A 15,361-nucleotide genomic window follows, 5' to 3' on the forward strand; every position below is an offset into this window, starting at 1 on the left:
ATTATGTTCTCTCTGTGTCACTGTGGGATTCCTCCCACCCTTCAAAAATTATATGGTTGATTGGTGTATTTCGACAGCACTGGCTCATGGGTCTGTTAACATGTTGCATTTTCAAAAAAAAAGCAATTGTGGAGAAATGATGTTATTTTCTCCAGTCACCCTTAAAAGTCTGGTCAAACACTTTGTGGAGCTGTGCATACAGAGTGAATTACATGGTCTGATTAATTTAAATCTGGAATTATAAATTATAGCAGTCAGTCAGAGCAAGACAATGAATTAGTTCAGTAATCAGATTTTTCATATTACATAGTAGACCATTTGGCCTTTTGAGTTTATCCCAAGTCACAGCAGAGCCATCCCATATTTCCATTAGTTTTCCCACTCACCTATTCTTCCTCTGTTCTACTAGCCACACTACATTGGGGCAATTAACTTATCAACCAGCTTTCTGTGGAATCTATTAATCATTTATTATACTTTGGTAATCATAATAGGGAAATTATCATCTCCGGAAACTTTGTTTAGAGATATAGCATGGTAATAGAACCTTCCAGAGATATCTCATGGTTTGATGATCTAACAATGTCTCTGCTTGTCTCAGGTAATTTATCCTGTAGTGGTTAACAAAAAGCCTTTCTTAATTAATGTGGTAAATAGAGATCTTGTGTTGGAATTAGGCCTTTACTTCCCATATCCAATTAGTTCAAGGATTGATGCAACATATATTGATCAAAGTCAGATGCCAAATAATTATTGTGCTTCTTTGGGGCTCTGGGTTACAGCTACCCTGCTATCACTTGCTGGCAGTTGCCTCAGCCTGACCTCAAGCCCACAAACAAGCCCTTGGTTCATGCTTGACTCCTGGTGGCCCACCTCCCAAATTATATTAGGTCAAGGACCAAAGCAGAGTGACTGATGTCTCTACAGCTGGATTGATTAACCTGCCAGTAGCATCTTTCACTCAACTGCTTGAGAATGCAAAGGAATCTACTCTTAGTGAAGCCTCAGTTCCAATGTTCTGGGTTGTTATAAGTGAGATGGAGACACACACAGGGGTGTCTGCAGAAGCAGGAAAGATACAAAGAATTAAGAATTTATTCACCATTTCCCTTCAGAAATGTTACAGCAAGTTTCTCAATTTAACTTGTATGTTCCAGTGCATAGATCCGATGTAGTGCTAATATTAACAAACAAAAATCACAGTTCCCCATTGTGGGGACAACTTCACAGTGGTACCATTGGAGAGGAAAAAAAAAGTTTGTTTTGAGTTGGTGTCACCACGATTGACGGATGTCAGCCAGTGGTGGCAAGAACTGGTTAGGTTCAGGGTTCTGAATAGTGCCATCATTGTTTCGGTGTCACGGTGACAGTTCAAATGTGTCCTCTTTGAAGTCGGCTCCATCCTGCTCCTGTATTTCCAGTTGTTCCAACTTGTCGGGTTTATGGGCGATTTCCTCCGGAGTCTTCAGGAACCTGTTTAAAGGTACAAAGGTCAGATCTGGTCAGGGGCCAGTATAGATGACACTTTCCATGTTTATATTATTTCCCAATTTCAAAACGTCATTTCACAGAAACATAAGCATCAGTATTCCGAATTACTATCTTATTTCCAACTAATCAAACTTTGAAATTGCAGCCTTATGTAGCCTTTAATTGGTTGATAAAACATAACTTGCATAACTTCACATTGAGTTTTTCATAACTTGAGTAAATAAAACATCTGTATAATAATAATAATATTCTTCTTTAAACAGTTAAACCAAAATTAAGATGATTAAGATGAATTCAAAGAAAAGTATCTCGAGAGCTTACATCTCTGTCTTGATTCTCTGAAGAATGAAAGCAAGCTCCCCGTATGCCCAGATATCTTTGGCTTGGCTTCGCGGACGAAGATTTATGGAGGGGTAAATGTCCACGTCAGCTGCAGGCTCGTTTGTGGCTGACAAGTCCGATGCGGGACAGGCAGACACGGTTGCAGCGGTTGCAGGGGAAAATTGGTTGGTTGGGGTTGGGTTTTTCCTCCTTTGTATGCCCAGATATAACATTGTAATAACTATGGTAACACTACAAACATTTCTTATAACATTGTAATAACTATGGTAACACTGCAAACATTTCTTACTTAAAGCAATAGTCTACAAATCAAAAACACAAGGTTTTAACCTTTACAGCCAGTGTGTGGTACTTAAAAAGGCAGTCAGACGTGAGATCCTGGGCATTCATATGACAGAGGACGGGGGTGACTGTGAGGGAAGCTTAGATGCTTCAGGTGCTTAGAAAGGTCAATAGTCAAGAGAATGATGCTTACCTGATCAAACCTGCCCCTTCCACAGCCAATCAAAATTCTAACCTAATGTGGATGCTTTTCATTCCTTACATAAACTGAACCATGGATTCTACTCTTCCAAGTCATCTTCTTATATGTTAATGGAGCAAGGTAGGAATTTTTTTATTTTTCCCTGAAATGATGGTGTTGTGTTTACTGTTACAGGGGAGATATTTCAAAGTTGACAACTGTTTTCCTCTTAGAATATTGCAAAGTTTAACGGGATGTTCCTTATGCCATTTCCTGCTAGATAAGCTGCCAATCAAAGCCATTGCTCATTTTGATTCAATGATTTTTGGCCAGCTTCGTAGTTTGAAAGAGAAGGTCCTGGGATTTGAAAAATATTACATTTTGGGAAGCTGATTCTGGCTATTTAAACCTGTACTGTCCAATTACACCTAAATACAATGCCAGTAGTAAAACAAGAAAGCCTGTAGTCCCCGAGATTGAGATTAATCTTAGCACAAAGCTAAGATTAAGATGAGTTTGTATGTTCTCCCCGTGTCTGCTTGGGATTTCCCTGGGTGCTCCAGTTTCCTCCCACCCTCCAAAACCTACAGGATTGTAGATTAAAAACACAAAGCTGGGAACACTCAGCAGATCAAACAGTGCACTTTATATAGCAAACATAAACAACCAATGTTTCAGGCTTGAGCCCCTCACCTTGATGAAGGACTGAAGCCTGAAACATTGGTTATATACCTTTACCTTTGCTATATAAAGTACACTCTCTGACCTGCTGAGTTTTCTCAGCTTTGTGTTTTTAACCTACAACCCTGTAGGTTTTGGAGGGCGGGAGGAAACTGGAGCACCTGGGAAAATCCCAAGCAGACACGGAGAGAACTTACAAACTCCCTACAGACAGCACTGGATTTGAACCTGTGTCGCTGGAAATGTAATACCATTGTGCTAAAGCTACGCTAACTGTACCACCCATGCTGTGCTGCAAAGGCAGCAGAAAAAATTTGGAAAGCAGGTGAACTGGCCAGTCTGATGCGGACCTTTATAGATCAAGTCGGCCTTCTTTCTGTGTCTGGTTGGGATGAATTGAGAGGTCTCAGCAGAACGGTCCATGGCCCTTCTGTTGCTGGTCTCTTTCAAGTGTCCTTCCTCTGTGGCATGATCCCTCAGGTTATAATGGGTGAGAAATAACAGCTGCTTAGGATGGCTTTTGGTGACCTCCTGTTTGGCCTGTTACTGTGATGATGAATGACCCTGTCCCTTTGCTGAGGTGACTTGAGATGCCCTCACCTGAACAGCAGTTTCTGGCCGGGTTCTTTCTTGATAATGTTTAGTTTGTAGTAGTGGCGCAAAGCTCTTGACATCTTCTCGTAAGTCATGTTTGCTCGATTCTGCAGGAAAAGGAAAAAGGAGAACCTCCTTCAAAAAGAGAACTGCTGTTCTGTCCTGAGCATAATTGTTTGCCTCATAATTCCAGCAACTGGAGTTCAATCCTGTCTGCGTGGTTTTCACATTCTCCCTGTGACTGCGCGGATTTCTCCAGATGCTCCCTCCACATCTCGGTTGGTGGGTGAATGGACCTGCTGTATGTTACTCCTAGTGCATAGGTGGAGGGGGGAGGGATTGCTTTGATGGGCATGTGAGGAGTTACAGGGAAATAAAATGGAGTGAGGAGACTGATGGCATTGCTCTGAAGGTTAAAACACACTCAGTGGGCTGAATATCCTCCTTCTCTGTCATTAGTAAATACAGTAAAACCTCTGTTATCCAGAATTCAAGCAACCAGTAGTCTCAAGCGACCGGCAAAAAAAATCATGGAAAATAAAAAATATGAAGGTTTAAAATTGGAGCGCCTCGCCATTATTTCACCAATCACGCAATACATGGTGTCAAGCAGTTGGAAAATTGATTTATCCGGCTCCTAACAATTCCTATAGGTGCCATATATCAGGGGTTTTACTGTATAACATACAAGGAATTCACACTGTAGAAGCAATGTTCAGAGGTCTTTCCATGTGATGCCATCAACAATAGTGCCAACCTGTGACCAGTATTGTGCAGAAATGTGTAAATAAAATTGATAAAATGGAACCAGTGGTCTTGGCTTATTTTGAAAATTAAAACATGTGGCTGGAGGAACTCACCGCATCAACCAATGTTTCAGGCTTGAGCCCCTCACCTTGATGAAGGACTGAAGCCTGAAACATTGGTTATATACCTTTACCTTTGCTATATAAAGTACACTCTCTGACCTGCTGAGTTTTCTCAGCAACCTACAACCCTGTAGGTTTTGGAGGGCGGGAGGAAACTGGAGCACCTGGGAAAATCCCAAGCAGACACGGAGAGAACATACAAACTCCCTACAGACAGCACTGGATTTGAACCTGTGGGGAGGGAATGAATAGTTCTCATGTCAGATAGAGAACTGACATGAGAGTATAGAGGGGAAACAGACAGTAATAAGAAGGTGAGTAGGAAGCCAGAAAGTTAGTGGATCTAGGTGAATAGAGCTTGATTGGCAGATAGGTCAAATGCGAGTGGGGAGGGGGAGAAAGGGTGGAGATAGTATCAGAGGGTGGGATACGATAAGCAGAGTCAACAAAGGCTGCAAATAATGGAATATGCTAATAGGTCTATTTGGATTTTTGGGAGGCAATCAATAAGGTTCTACATAGGTGACTGGTCAACTAAGTTAGAACAGATGGAATTTGGGGACAAGGTCAGTAAGTAAAAAGAGGGAATTAATGGCTTGTTTTCAGGTTGGCAGGCTATGAAAAGTGGGGTTCAACAGGCATGGGTGCTAGGAACCCAGATTTTTTGCAAGCCATGGCAACGAATTGTCAGAGGTTCAAATACCATATTTCCAAGTTTGCTCATGGCATTAAATTAGGCAGGATTTTGAGCACGGGAGACAAAGTAAAGAGGTTTCAGGGGGCTGGGGATAACTGAGCGAGTGGGCAAGAACAAGGCTAATGGAATATACAATAAAACCTCTAGTATCCGGCACCTATGAGGATTGGTAGATGCCAGATAAGTGCATTTTCTGGTTGCTTGAGACTGCGAGTTGTGTGAATGGAGAACTAATGGTGAGGCGCACCAATTTTAAACTTACATATTTTTTAACCCATTTATTTTCCGCAATTTTTTTTGCCGGTTGCTTGATTTCCAGATAACAGGGATTTTACCATAAGACGAGATCATCTGCATTGGTGCACAAAACAGAAAAGCCAAGTATTTGTCAAATGGTGAGAGACTGGGTAGTGCTCATATCCAAATGAACCTGGTTGAGCTCATACATAAGTTGCTGAAGGTGCAGCAGGCAAGTAACAGGGCAAATGATGTGTTGACCTGCATTGCAAGAGAGTCTGAATACAGCTATAATTCAAGTCTTCCTTTTGCAGTAAGATCCTCGTGAATCTTTTCTGCATGCTTTCCAGCTTAGTTACATGCTTTGTATAGCTAGGTGACCAGAACTGCTCAAAATACTTTGAGTGTGGTCTCAACAACACCTCGTAGAATTATAACATGACGTCCCAACTCGTATGTTAATGCCGTGACCGATGAAAGCAGGCATGCCAAATGCTACCTTGCCTACTAGTGTCCTCACTTTCATGGAACTACGTATAATGGGACCATTGTTATTTATCATCTATATCAATAATTTAGATGAAAACGCCCATGGCATGTTCAGCAAGTTTGTGGATGATACTGAAGTGTCTGGTACTGTCGAGTGAAGGTGATTGCCAAAAATTGCCGTAGGGTCTTGATCAGATTGGCAAGTGGGCAGAGGAATGGTTGATGGAATTTAATACAGAGAATTGAGAGGTGGTACATTTTGGGACGTCTAACCTGGGTAAGATCTACATTGTGAATGGTAGGGATCTGGAGGATGTTGTAGAGTGATCTAGGAGTATCTTGAAAGAGGCAACGCAGGTTGATGGCATGCTCATAAGACCTTTCTGCACACTGGCCTTTGTTAGTCAGAGTATTGAGTAGTGGAGGTTGTATAAGATGTTGGTGAGGCCCCATTTTGGGTATTGTGTTCAGTTTGGTCACCGTGCTACAAGAAAGGTTGTCAAGTTGGAGAGGGTACAAATAATATTTATGAGGCTATCACCAGAACTTGGAACCTGAGCTATAGGGAGAGTTGAACAGGCTAGGGCATTATTCCTTGGAGCGCAGGAGGATGAGAGGTGATCTTATAGGGTGATATGAAATCATGAGAGGAATAGATTGGGGGAATGTACATGTTGCCTAGAGTTGGAGGGTTGGTATCCAGCAGAAATTGATTTAACGTGAAGGGAGAGAGATTTAATAGGAACTTTTTTAAAAATATGAGAGTAGTGGGTGTATGGAACAGTCTGCCGAAAGAAATGGTCGAAGCAGGTACTCTTGAAATGTTGAAGAAAAATTCGGATGGATGCATGGATATGATAGGTTTTGAGGGATATAGGCTACACACAGGCAGGTGTGACTAGTGTGGGTGGGACATTTTAGTTGGCATGGGCAAGTTGTGCTGAAGGGACTATCTCCATGCTGCATAACTCTATAACTGAAAGTCTCTCTATTCTACCACACTCTCCAGGGCCCCGCCATTTACTGTGCAAGTCCTGTCCTATCTCAATTCCTCAAAATACATAATTTGTCACTGTTTCCTGTCGCACTTTCCCAATCGATCTAGATCCTGTTGTAATCTCAGGTACAGTACCTTTGTCACTGTCCACAACATCTCTAACTTTAGTCTCACACACCAAGTTATGAGCCATACCAATTACATTTCCATCCAAATTGTTGATGTAGATGATGAGCAACAGTGGACCCAGCACCGATCCCTACGATCCACCATGGGTGACTCAGAAAAACAGTCCTCCATTTCCACCCTCTGACTCCTACCACCAAGCCAATTTTGTACCCAACTGTCTTGCTCACCTTTTTTTAAATAATTTTTTATTTTTCACATTATGAACCATATCAACCAAAATATATACAAATGTTTCTCATTAAATTTACACAGTAGTCCTTACTCCCTTTTTTTCCCCATTTCCCTCCCTCCCCTCTACCCACCCCCTCCAAAACCCATAAATATTTAATATATACAATACAATAAAACCATAAAACAATATATTCACACAAAGGAAAATAAACAAGAAAAATGTGTCATCTATTTATTATACACTGAATCTAGTCGTTTTGTCTTCTTATCATTTTCATTCTCATTTTAGGGGATGGAGGTCGTAGGCAAGCTCTCTCTGATATGTTCCATGTCCAGTTCCCAAATTTGTTCAAACATTGAGACTTTATTTTTAAAATTATATGTTATTTTTTCCACTGGAATACATTTATTCATTTCCATGTCTTCTTTCTTTGGCTTGGCTTCGCGGATGAAGATTTATGGAGGGGTAATGTCCACGTCAGCTGCAGGCTCGTTTGTGGCTGACAAGTCTGATGCGGGACAGGCAGACATGGTTGCAGCGGTTGCAGGGGAAAATTGGTTGGTTGGGGTTGGGTGTTGGGTTTTTCCTCCTTTGTCTTTTTCCAAGTTGACATTATATATTTTTTTGCTATTGCTAAGGCTATCATAATGAATCGTTTTTGCACTTTATCCAATTTGAGGCCTAATTCTCTACTTCTTATGTTACTTAAAAGAAATATCTCTGGTTTTCTTGCTATGTTATTTTTTGTAATTTTGTTTAGTATCTGATTTAGTTCTTCCCAAAACATATTCACTTTCGTACATGCCCAAGTTGCATGTAATGTCGATCCCTTCTTACAGCGAAAACATCTATCTGATAATGTTGAATCCCATTCTTTTCATTTTTGAGGCGTGATACATACCCTGTGTAACCAATTATACTGTATCATGCGTAACCTCGTGTTTATTGTATTCTTCATAGTTCCAGAACATAACTTTTCCCATACTTCATTTTTTATCTTTATGTTTAAATCCTCTTCCCACTTCTGTTTAGGTTTATAGTTTATTTCATCATTTTCCTTATCTTGCAGCTTAATGTACATATTCGTTATAAATCTTTTAATTATCATTGTGTCTGCAATCACATATTCAAAGCTGCTTCCTTCTGGTAATCTCAATCTGTTTCCCAATTTATCCTTTAAATAAGCTTTCAATTGATGATATGCAAACATTGTACCATGAGTTATTCCATATTTGTACTTCAACTGTTCAAATATTAATAAATTGTTTCCAAAAAAACAATTTTCCATTCTTTTGATTCCTTTTCTCTCCCATTCTCTAAAAGAAAGGTTGTCTATTGTAAAAGGGATCAGCGAATTTTGCGTCAATAATAATTTTTGTATTTGATCATTCGTTTTTTTCCTTTCTAAGTGGATCTTCTTCCATGTATTAAGTAAATGATGCAGTGCTGGTGAGTTTTTATATTGCACCAGCTTTTCATCCCACTTATACGGTATATGTTCCAATACCTTCTCCCCCATTTTATCTAATTCTATCTTACTCCAGTCTGGTAAAAATCTGATAAATACCTTAATTGTGCGGCTCTATAATAATTTCTAAAATTTGGTAACTGCAAACCACCTTGATTATACCTCTCTGTTAATTTATCTAACGCTATCCTCGGTTTCCCCCCCTTACCACAAGAATTTCCTTATTATTCTCTTTAGTTTATCAAAGAATTTTTTTGTTAAAGGAATTGGTAACGTTTGAAATAAGTATTGTATCCTTGGGAACACGTTCATTTTAATGCAGTTTACCCTCCCTATCAACGTTAGCGGTAATTCTTTCCAATGTTCTAAGTCTTCTTGCAATTTCTTTATTAGTGACTGATAATTTAGTTTGTACAAGTGGCTTAAGTTATTATCTAACCTGATCCCTAGATATCGAATTGCTTGTGTTTGCCATTTAAATAGTGATTCTTTTTAAAATTCTATATAGTCTGCGTTACTCATTGGCATCACTTCACTTTTATTTGCGTTGATCTTGTACCCCAATATTTCTCCATATTCGTTCAATTTCTTATGTAATTCTTTTACTGATACCTCTGGTTCTGTTAGGTATACTATGATGTCATCTGCAAATAAGCTGATTTTATATTCCTTCTCCTTTATTTTTATCCCTTTTATTTTATTTTCTATTCTTATCAGTTCTGCCAAAGGTTCTATTGCTAAGGCAAACAATGAGGGGGATAGTGAACATCCCTGTCTAGATGACCTACTTAATTTAAAGTTACTCGATACATATCCATTTACTGTTACCTTCGCCAACGGTCCATTCTACAATGCTTTAATCTAATTAATATATTTTCCTGGTAGATTGAACTTCTGTAATACTTTAAGTAAGTAGCTCCACTCTACTCTGTCAAAGGCTTTTTCTGCGTCTAGAGCAACAGCCACTGTTGGTTTCTTATTTCCTTGAACTGCGTGGATTAGATGAATGTTTACAGACATTGTCCGTTGTTTGTCTTTTCTTAATAAATCCAGTTTGATCTTGTTTTACTATTTTAGGTACCCAATCGGCCAATCTGTTTGCTAATAATTTCACTACTATCTTATAGTCTGAGTTGAGTAGAGATACTGGTCTATATGATGCTGGTGTTAATGAATCCTTCCCCATCTTTGGTATTACTGTAATTATTGCTGTCTTACATGAATCTGGCAAGTCTTGTGTTTCTTCTATCTGGTTCATTACTTCCAGGAGAGGAGGAAGTAATAACTCTTTAAAGGACCTCAACAATGAAGGACCTCAACAATGAAAACGGTGTTTACATCCGGTACCGCATGGATGGCAGTCTCTTCACACCAAGACACAAGAGCAACTTGTCCGTGAACTACTCTTTCCAGACAATGCCGCTTTAGTTGCCCATTCAGAGCCAGCTCTCCAGCGCATGACATCCTGTTTTGCGGAAACTGCCAAAATGTTTGGCCTGGAAGTCAGCCTGAAGAAAACTGAGGTCCTCCATCAGCCAGCTCCCCACCATGACTACCAGCCCCCCTACATCTCCATCGGGCACACAGAACTCAACCAGTTTACCTACCTCGGCTGCACCATTTCATCGGATGCAAGGATCGACAACGAGATAGACAACAGACTCGCCAAGGCAAACAGTGCCTTTGGAAGACTACACAAAAGAGTCTGGAAAAACAACCACCTGAAAAAACACATAAAGATCAGCGTGTACAGAGCCGTTGTCATACCCACGCTCCTGTTCGGCTCCGAATCATGGGTCCTCTACCGGCATCACCTATGGCTCCTAGAACGCTTCCATCAGCGCTGTCTCCGCTCCATCCTCAACATTCATTGGAGTGACTTCATCATCAACATTGAAGTACTTGAGCTGGCAGAGTCCACAAGCATCGAATCCATGCTGCTGAAGATCCAATTGTGCTGGGTGGGTCATGTCTCCAGAATGGAGGACCATAGCCTTCCCAAGATCGTGTTATATGGTGAGCTCTCCACTGGCCACCGAGACAGAGGTGCACCAAAGAAGAGGTACAAGGACTGCTTAAAGAAATTTCTTGGTGCCTGCCACATTGACCACCACCAATGGGCTGATATCACCTCCAACTGTGCATCTTGGCGCCTCACAGTTCAGCGGGCAGCAACCTCCTTTGAAGAAGACCGCAGAGCCCACCTCACTGACAAAAGACAAAGGAGGAAAAACCCAACACCCAACCCCAACCAACCAATTTTCCCTTTCAACCACTGCAACCATGCCTGCCTGTCTTGCATCAGACTTGTCAGTCACCAACGAGCCTGCAGCAGATGTGGACATACCTCTCCATAAATCTTCGTCCGCAAAGCCAAGCCAAAGAAAAAATAAATGTTTTTATAAATTTCTATTGGAAATCCATTCTCTCCTGGTGTTTTATTGTTCAACAGCTTTTTAAATATATCCTTTACTTTCTCTATTTTAAATGGGTTTATTAGTTTGTTTTGATCCTCTTCTTGCAATTTCGGCAGTTCAATTTTATCTAAAAATTCCTCTATTTTATTATCTTTTCCCTCATTCTCAGTTTGGTATAATTGTTCATAAAATTCCTTAAAATTTCCATTAATCTCTGTTTGGTTATATGTAATTTCTTTGTCCTTTTTCCTTGATGCCAGTGTCGTTCTTTTAGCTTGTTCAGTTTTAAGTTGCCAGGCTAATATTTTGTGTTTTTTCTCCCAGTTCGTAATACTTTTGGTTTGTTTTCATTATGTTCTTCTCCACCTTATACGTTTGTAATGTTTCGTATTTTTTTTTTGTCGACCAATTCTCTCCTTTCCGTTATAACATCCCTTTTTACTAATTCCTTTTCTGTTCTTACTATCTCCCTATCCAACTGCTCTATTTTCCGATTGTAATCCTTTTTCATCTTAGTCACATAATTTATTATCTGCCCTCTAATGAAGGGTTTTCTTTTTGCATCCCATAATATAAATTTGTCTTTCACTGATCCTGTGATTATTTCAAAATATGTTTTAATTTGGCGTTCAATGAACTCCCTAAATTCCTGCCTTTTAAGTAGCATGGAGTTTAACCTCCATCTATATGTTCTTAGTGGGATGTCCTCCAGTTCTATTGAAAATAACAGGGGTGAATGATCAGAATGAGCAACTTCCAAAATTCTGAGTATATCTGACACTTTATTATTACATACCTCCCTGCTGGATCTATTATTTCCTCCTCTATTTTGATTGGTACATTTTTGTTAACTAGTATGGCTACACCTCTAGCTTTTGAATTATAGGATGCTGCCACTATGTGTCCTTCCCAGTCTCTCTTTAATTTGTTATGTTCCACTTCAGTTAGATGTGTTTCCTGCACAAATGCTATATCTATTTTTTCCTTCTTCAATAAATTTAGTTGCCTCTTCCTTTTAATTTGGTTACGTATTCCATTAATGTTTATAGTCATATAGTTCAACATGGCCATCTTATATCTTGCATACACCTCTTTTCCACCTCTTTGCCACCTCCATCCCCCTTCTCCCTATTTTCATCTCTTAGTTTTCTCTTATTACACTTAATGTACGACAACACATTTAAAACATAAAGTACCCTCGCAGTTCCCACATCCACTAATACCTTAACCCAAAAAGTTCCCCCCCCTCTCTGAGTTGCCCCATATCCCATGCCGGGCAAGCACAACTCCCCTTTTCATTTGGATTGCGATCTTGTTCGCAGTGTCAAATGCTTTTGCAGTGACGGTTATTCCCCCTCTACCCAGCCCTCTCCAGAAAACACTTTTTTAAACACATATAGCAAAGCTCTCTCTCTTCCCCCCCCCTTACTCCCTTCCTTCCCTTCTCTTTTCCCTCTTTAGTTCTTTAAATATACATTGTTTTTACATCTCTATATATACTTTATCGCTGTTCTTCATTCTTGTTACATCTCTTCATCTTTTTTCCTGTCCTGCAAACGTTCTGCGAATTCTTGCGTTTTCTCTGGATCCGAGAACAGTCTGTTTTGCTCCCCGGGTATAAATAATTTAAGCACGGCTGGATGTCCTAACATGAATTTGTAACCTTTTATCCATAAAATCGATTTTGCTGTATTAAACTCCTTCCTCCTCTTTAAGAATTCAAAACATGTCTGGGTAAAAAAAATATTTTTTGACCCTTGTATTCCAATGGTTTATTATCTTCTCTAGCTTTATTCCTTGCCCGTTCCAGTATATTTTCTCTTGTCTTGTATCTCAAAAATTTTACTAAGATGGATCTTGGTTTTTGATGTGTCTGTGGTTTCGGAGCTAATGTTCTGTGTGCCCTTTCTATTTCCATTTCTTCCTGCATTTCTGCCGTTCCCAGGACCTTCGGGATCCATCCTTTTATAAATTCCTTCATCTGTGCCTTCTTCACCCTCCTTCAGGCCCACTATTTTTATGTTCTTTCACCTACTATAATTTTCCAACATATCAATTTTCTGAGATAACAGCTCGTGTCTCTTTAATTTTTTTTGTCATTTCCTTCCAATTTTTCTCTTAAGTCATTCACTTCCATTTCTACAGCTGTTTCCCACTCTTCCACATTCTCTACTCTTTTCCCTATTTCTGTCATTACCAGTTCTAACCTTTGCATTTTATCTTCTGTTCATTTTCCTTTTAATTGCATTAAATTCTAATGACAACCATTCTTTTAGTGATCTCATTTGTTCTTCAAAAAAAAACTTTATCTAAATTCTGTTCATCAGTTTTACCTTTTATTTTTCTTTGTCTGTCAGTTTTAACTTCTATTTCTCTGTGAAGATCTTGGTCTTCTTCTTCCTCTTCTGTGTTTGTGTCTTCTTCTTCTCTTCTTTGTGTCTGTGTCTCTTCTGTTTTTCCTGATGAGCTGCTTGTATCTCTTTGTCGGGCCTCTTCTTGCTGGGCCTCTTGTTGCTGGTCCTCCTTCCTGGGCTGCTCGTCTGTTGTGCTACCTGACATTGATCTTCTTGTCGGTCATCCCTCCGTCTATTTCCCGTGTGTGTTTCATTGCTCCCTTTTCTACTGCCTTCCTCATCCTCCAGCTGAATGCCCTGCTGTCGGATGTCCCTTAGCTTTCACTCTGTGGCAGCCTGCTCCTCTGCTGAGCCCCCCTACTGCCGGTGTCCTCTTTCTCTTTTGATCGTGCACTGTGCACTTTTATTTGGCTCTGAGAGCCATTTTTGTAGTCCACCGGCCGGTGAGTCGTGACTCCACAGAGCAGGCACTGACCTTGGGGGACGGGTGCTCCTCACCACCGCAGCGCCCTGTTCCTTCTTGCAGGTAAGGCCTTCTTCTTTCTTCTCTGGTGACTTTTCTACTTTTTTTCCAGTTGTTTTTACTTTCTCCTTCTTGGAAGCCATCTTCATTCTCTTCTCTGTATCTTTATCTTCTATTTCTTATATTTTAAATTTGTTATGCTTTGCTTTTTTCCTATTTTCCTGGAGATGGCTAGTTTTCCCGACCGGCCACTACTCCATCACGTGACTCCTCTTGTCTTGCTCACCTTGAATCCCATTTGATTCAACCTTCTGAATCAGCCTCCCTTATAGCACCTAATCTTATCAAAGCCCTTGCTAATGTTCATGCAGACAATGGCTACTATCTTGCCATCACCAATTCTTTTAGTCACCTCTTCAAAAAAATTCAGTCATATTTGTGAAATTGTATGTGAGAAGGAGGTTTATCAATTAAAGGTTGCAATTTTAAATGATACCCAGGTTCAAAGTCCCTTTAACAAGGAACCTGTGATGATCCTGGGGTTGGGTCTGTTCATCTATGCTCACCTTGTGATTGCCCCAAAGACTTGCCAATCCGTTGGGATCTACCACACGGAAAACCTTGGATTCCTCATCTTCCCACCGGATGTAGGGCTGGTATCGACTGTCAGAAAGTAGCTGATAAACATAATCCCAGAGCAGCCTGCAGTCTGTACAAAAATCATTCTCATTAGGAATTAGTACCCACTACAGGCAATCCTTCCAACAGTCTCCCCCCCCCCATCCCTAAGCCCATCTGTTACCCCAGCTCATCTTGATGGAGGATCTGAAAACAGGAATGTCTTACTTTCATATGCTTCTAAAATTCAAGGGCTATTAATCAAGTCTTTTTCACACACACACACACACACACACACACACACACACAATCATTCTGTAACATACAAACAGTGAAACAGAGAGGATTTTCCAATGTTTTCTGAGACATGTTATAGACATGTTATCCTGTGAATGTCCTGTACTTCCCAGGAGGTGGGTGGATGGTGAAAACAACACATTGTGGTTCCATGAGATTGGCTGGAAGGATATGAGTTTTTTCTCCTTGTTTGGAAACACAATAGTTTCAGAGGAAGAATTTGCATTTATATAATACTGGCAGCATAGAAAAATGCTCTAACGCACTCCAAAGGATCGTAATGCACCAAAATTTTATACTAAACTACATGAGGAAATAAGAGGCCAGGTAAGCAATTTAGGGACTGTTCTCGCTGTAATTTAGAAGAATGAGGGGGGGATCTTCTAGAAATGTTTGGGACAGATAAGATAGAAGTAAGTAAGTTGTTTCCATTAGTGCTGGTGACCACAAATAGAGGACATAGCCTCAAGATTCAGAGACGTAGATGAGGGGAAAATACTTTTCCCAGAGGGTGGTGAATCTA

The 15,361-nt window shown here is 40.1% G+C and overlaps 1 protein-coding gene across 6 annotated transcripts in view; it reads right to left on the reverse strand.

The window, feature by feature from the left end:
• Window positions 1–1,077: 1,077 nt before the first annotated feature.
• The window catches only part of LOC138764932 (transcription factor ETV7-like), a 98,087-nt gene continuing 83,803 nt past the window's right edge, over window positions 1,078–15,361 (reverse strand). For 5 of the 6 annotated variants that reach the window (XM_069941399.1, XM_069941402.1, XM_069941400.1 and 2 more), the window contains 3 exons: window positions 14,490–14,632; window positions 3,578–3,678; window positions 1,078–1,473 (listed from right to left, as the gene is read on the reverse strand). In XM_069941399.1, the coding sequence (XP_069797500.1) occupies window positions 1,359–1,473; window positions 3,578–3,678; window positions 14,490–14,632 (359 nt within the window). In that variant the 3' untranslated portion in view covers window positions 1,078–1,358. The remainder of the gene's footprint in view (window positions 1,474–3,577; window positions 3,679–14,489; window positions 14,633–15,361) is intronic. The other variant, XM_069941401.1, reaches the window with a different exon arrangement.

This window comes from Narcine bancroftii, chromosome 5, assembly GCF_036971445.1.
Source record: "Narcine bancroftii isolate sNarBan1 chromosome 5, sNarBan1.hap1, whole genome shotgun sequence".
Lineage (NCBI taxonomy): Eukaryota > Metazoa > Chordata > Chondrichthyes > Torpediniformes > Narcinidae > Narcine > Narcine bancroftii.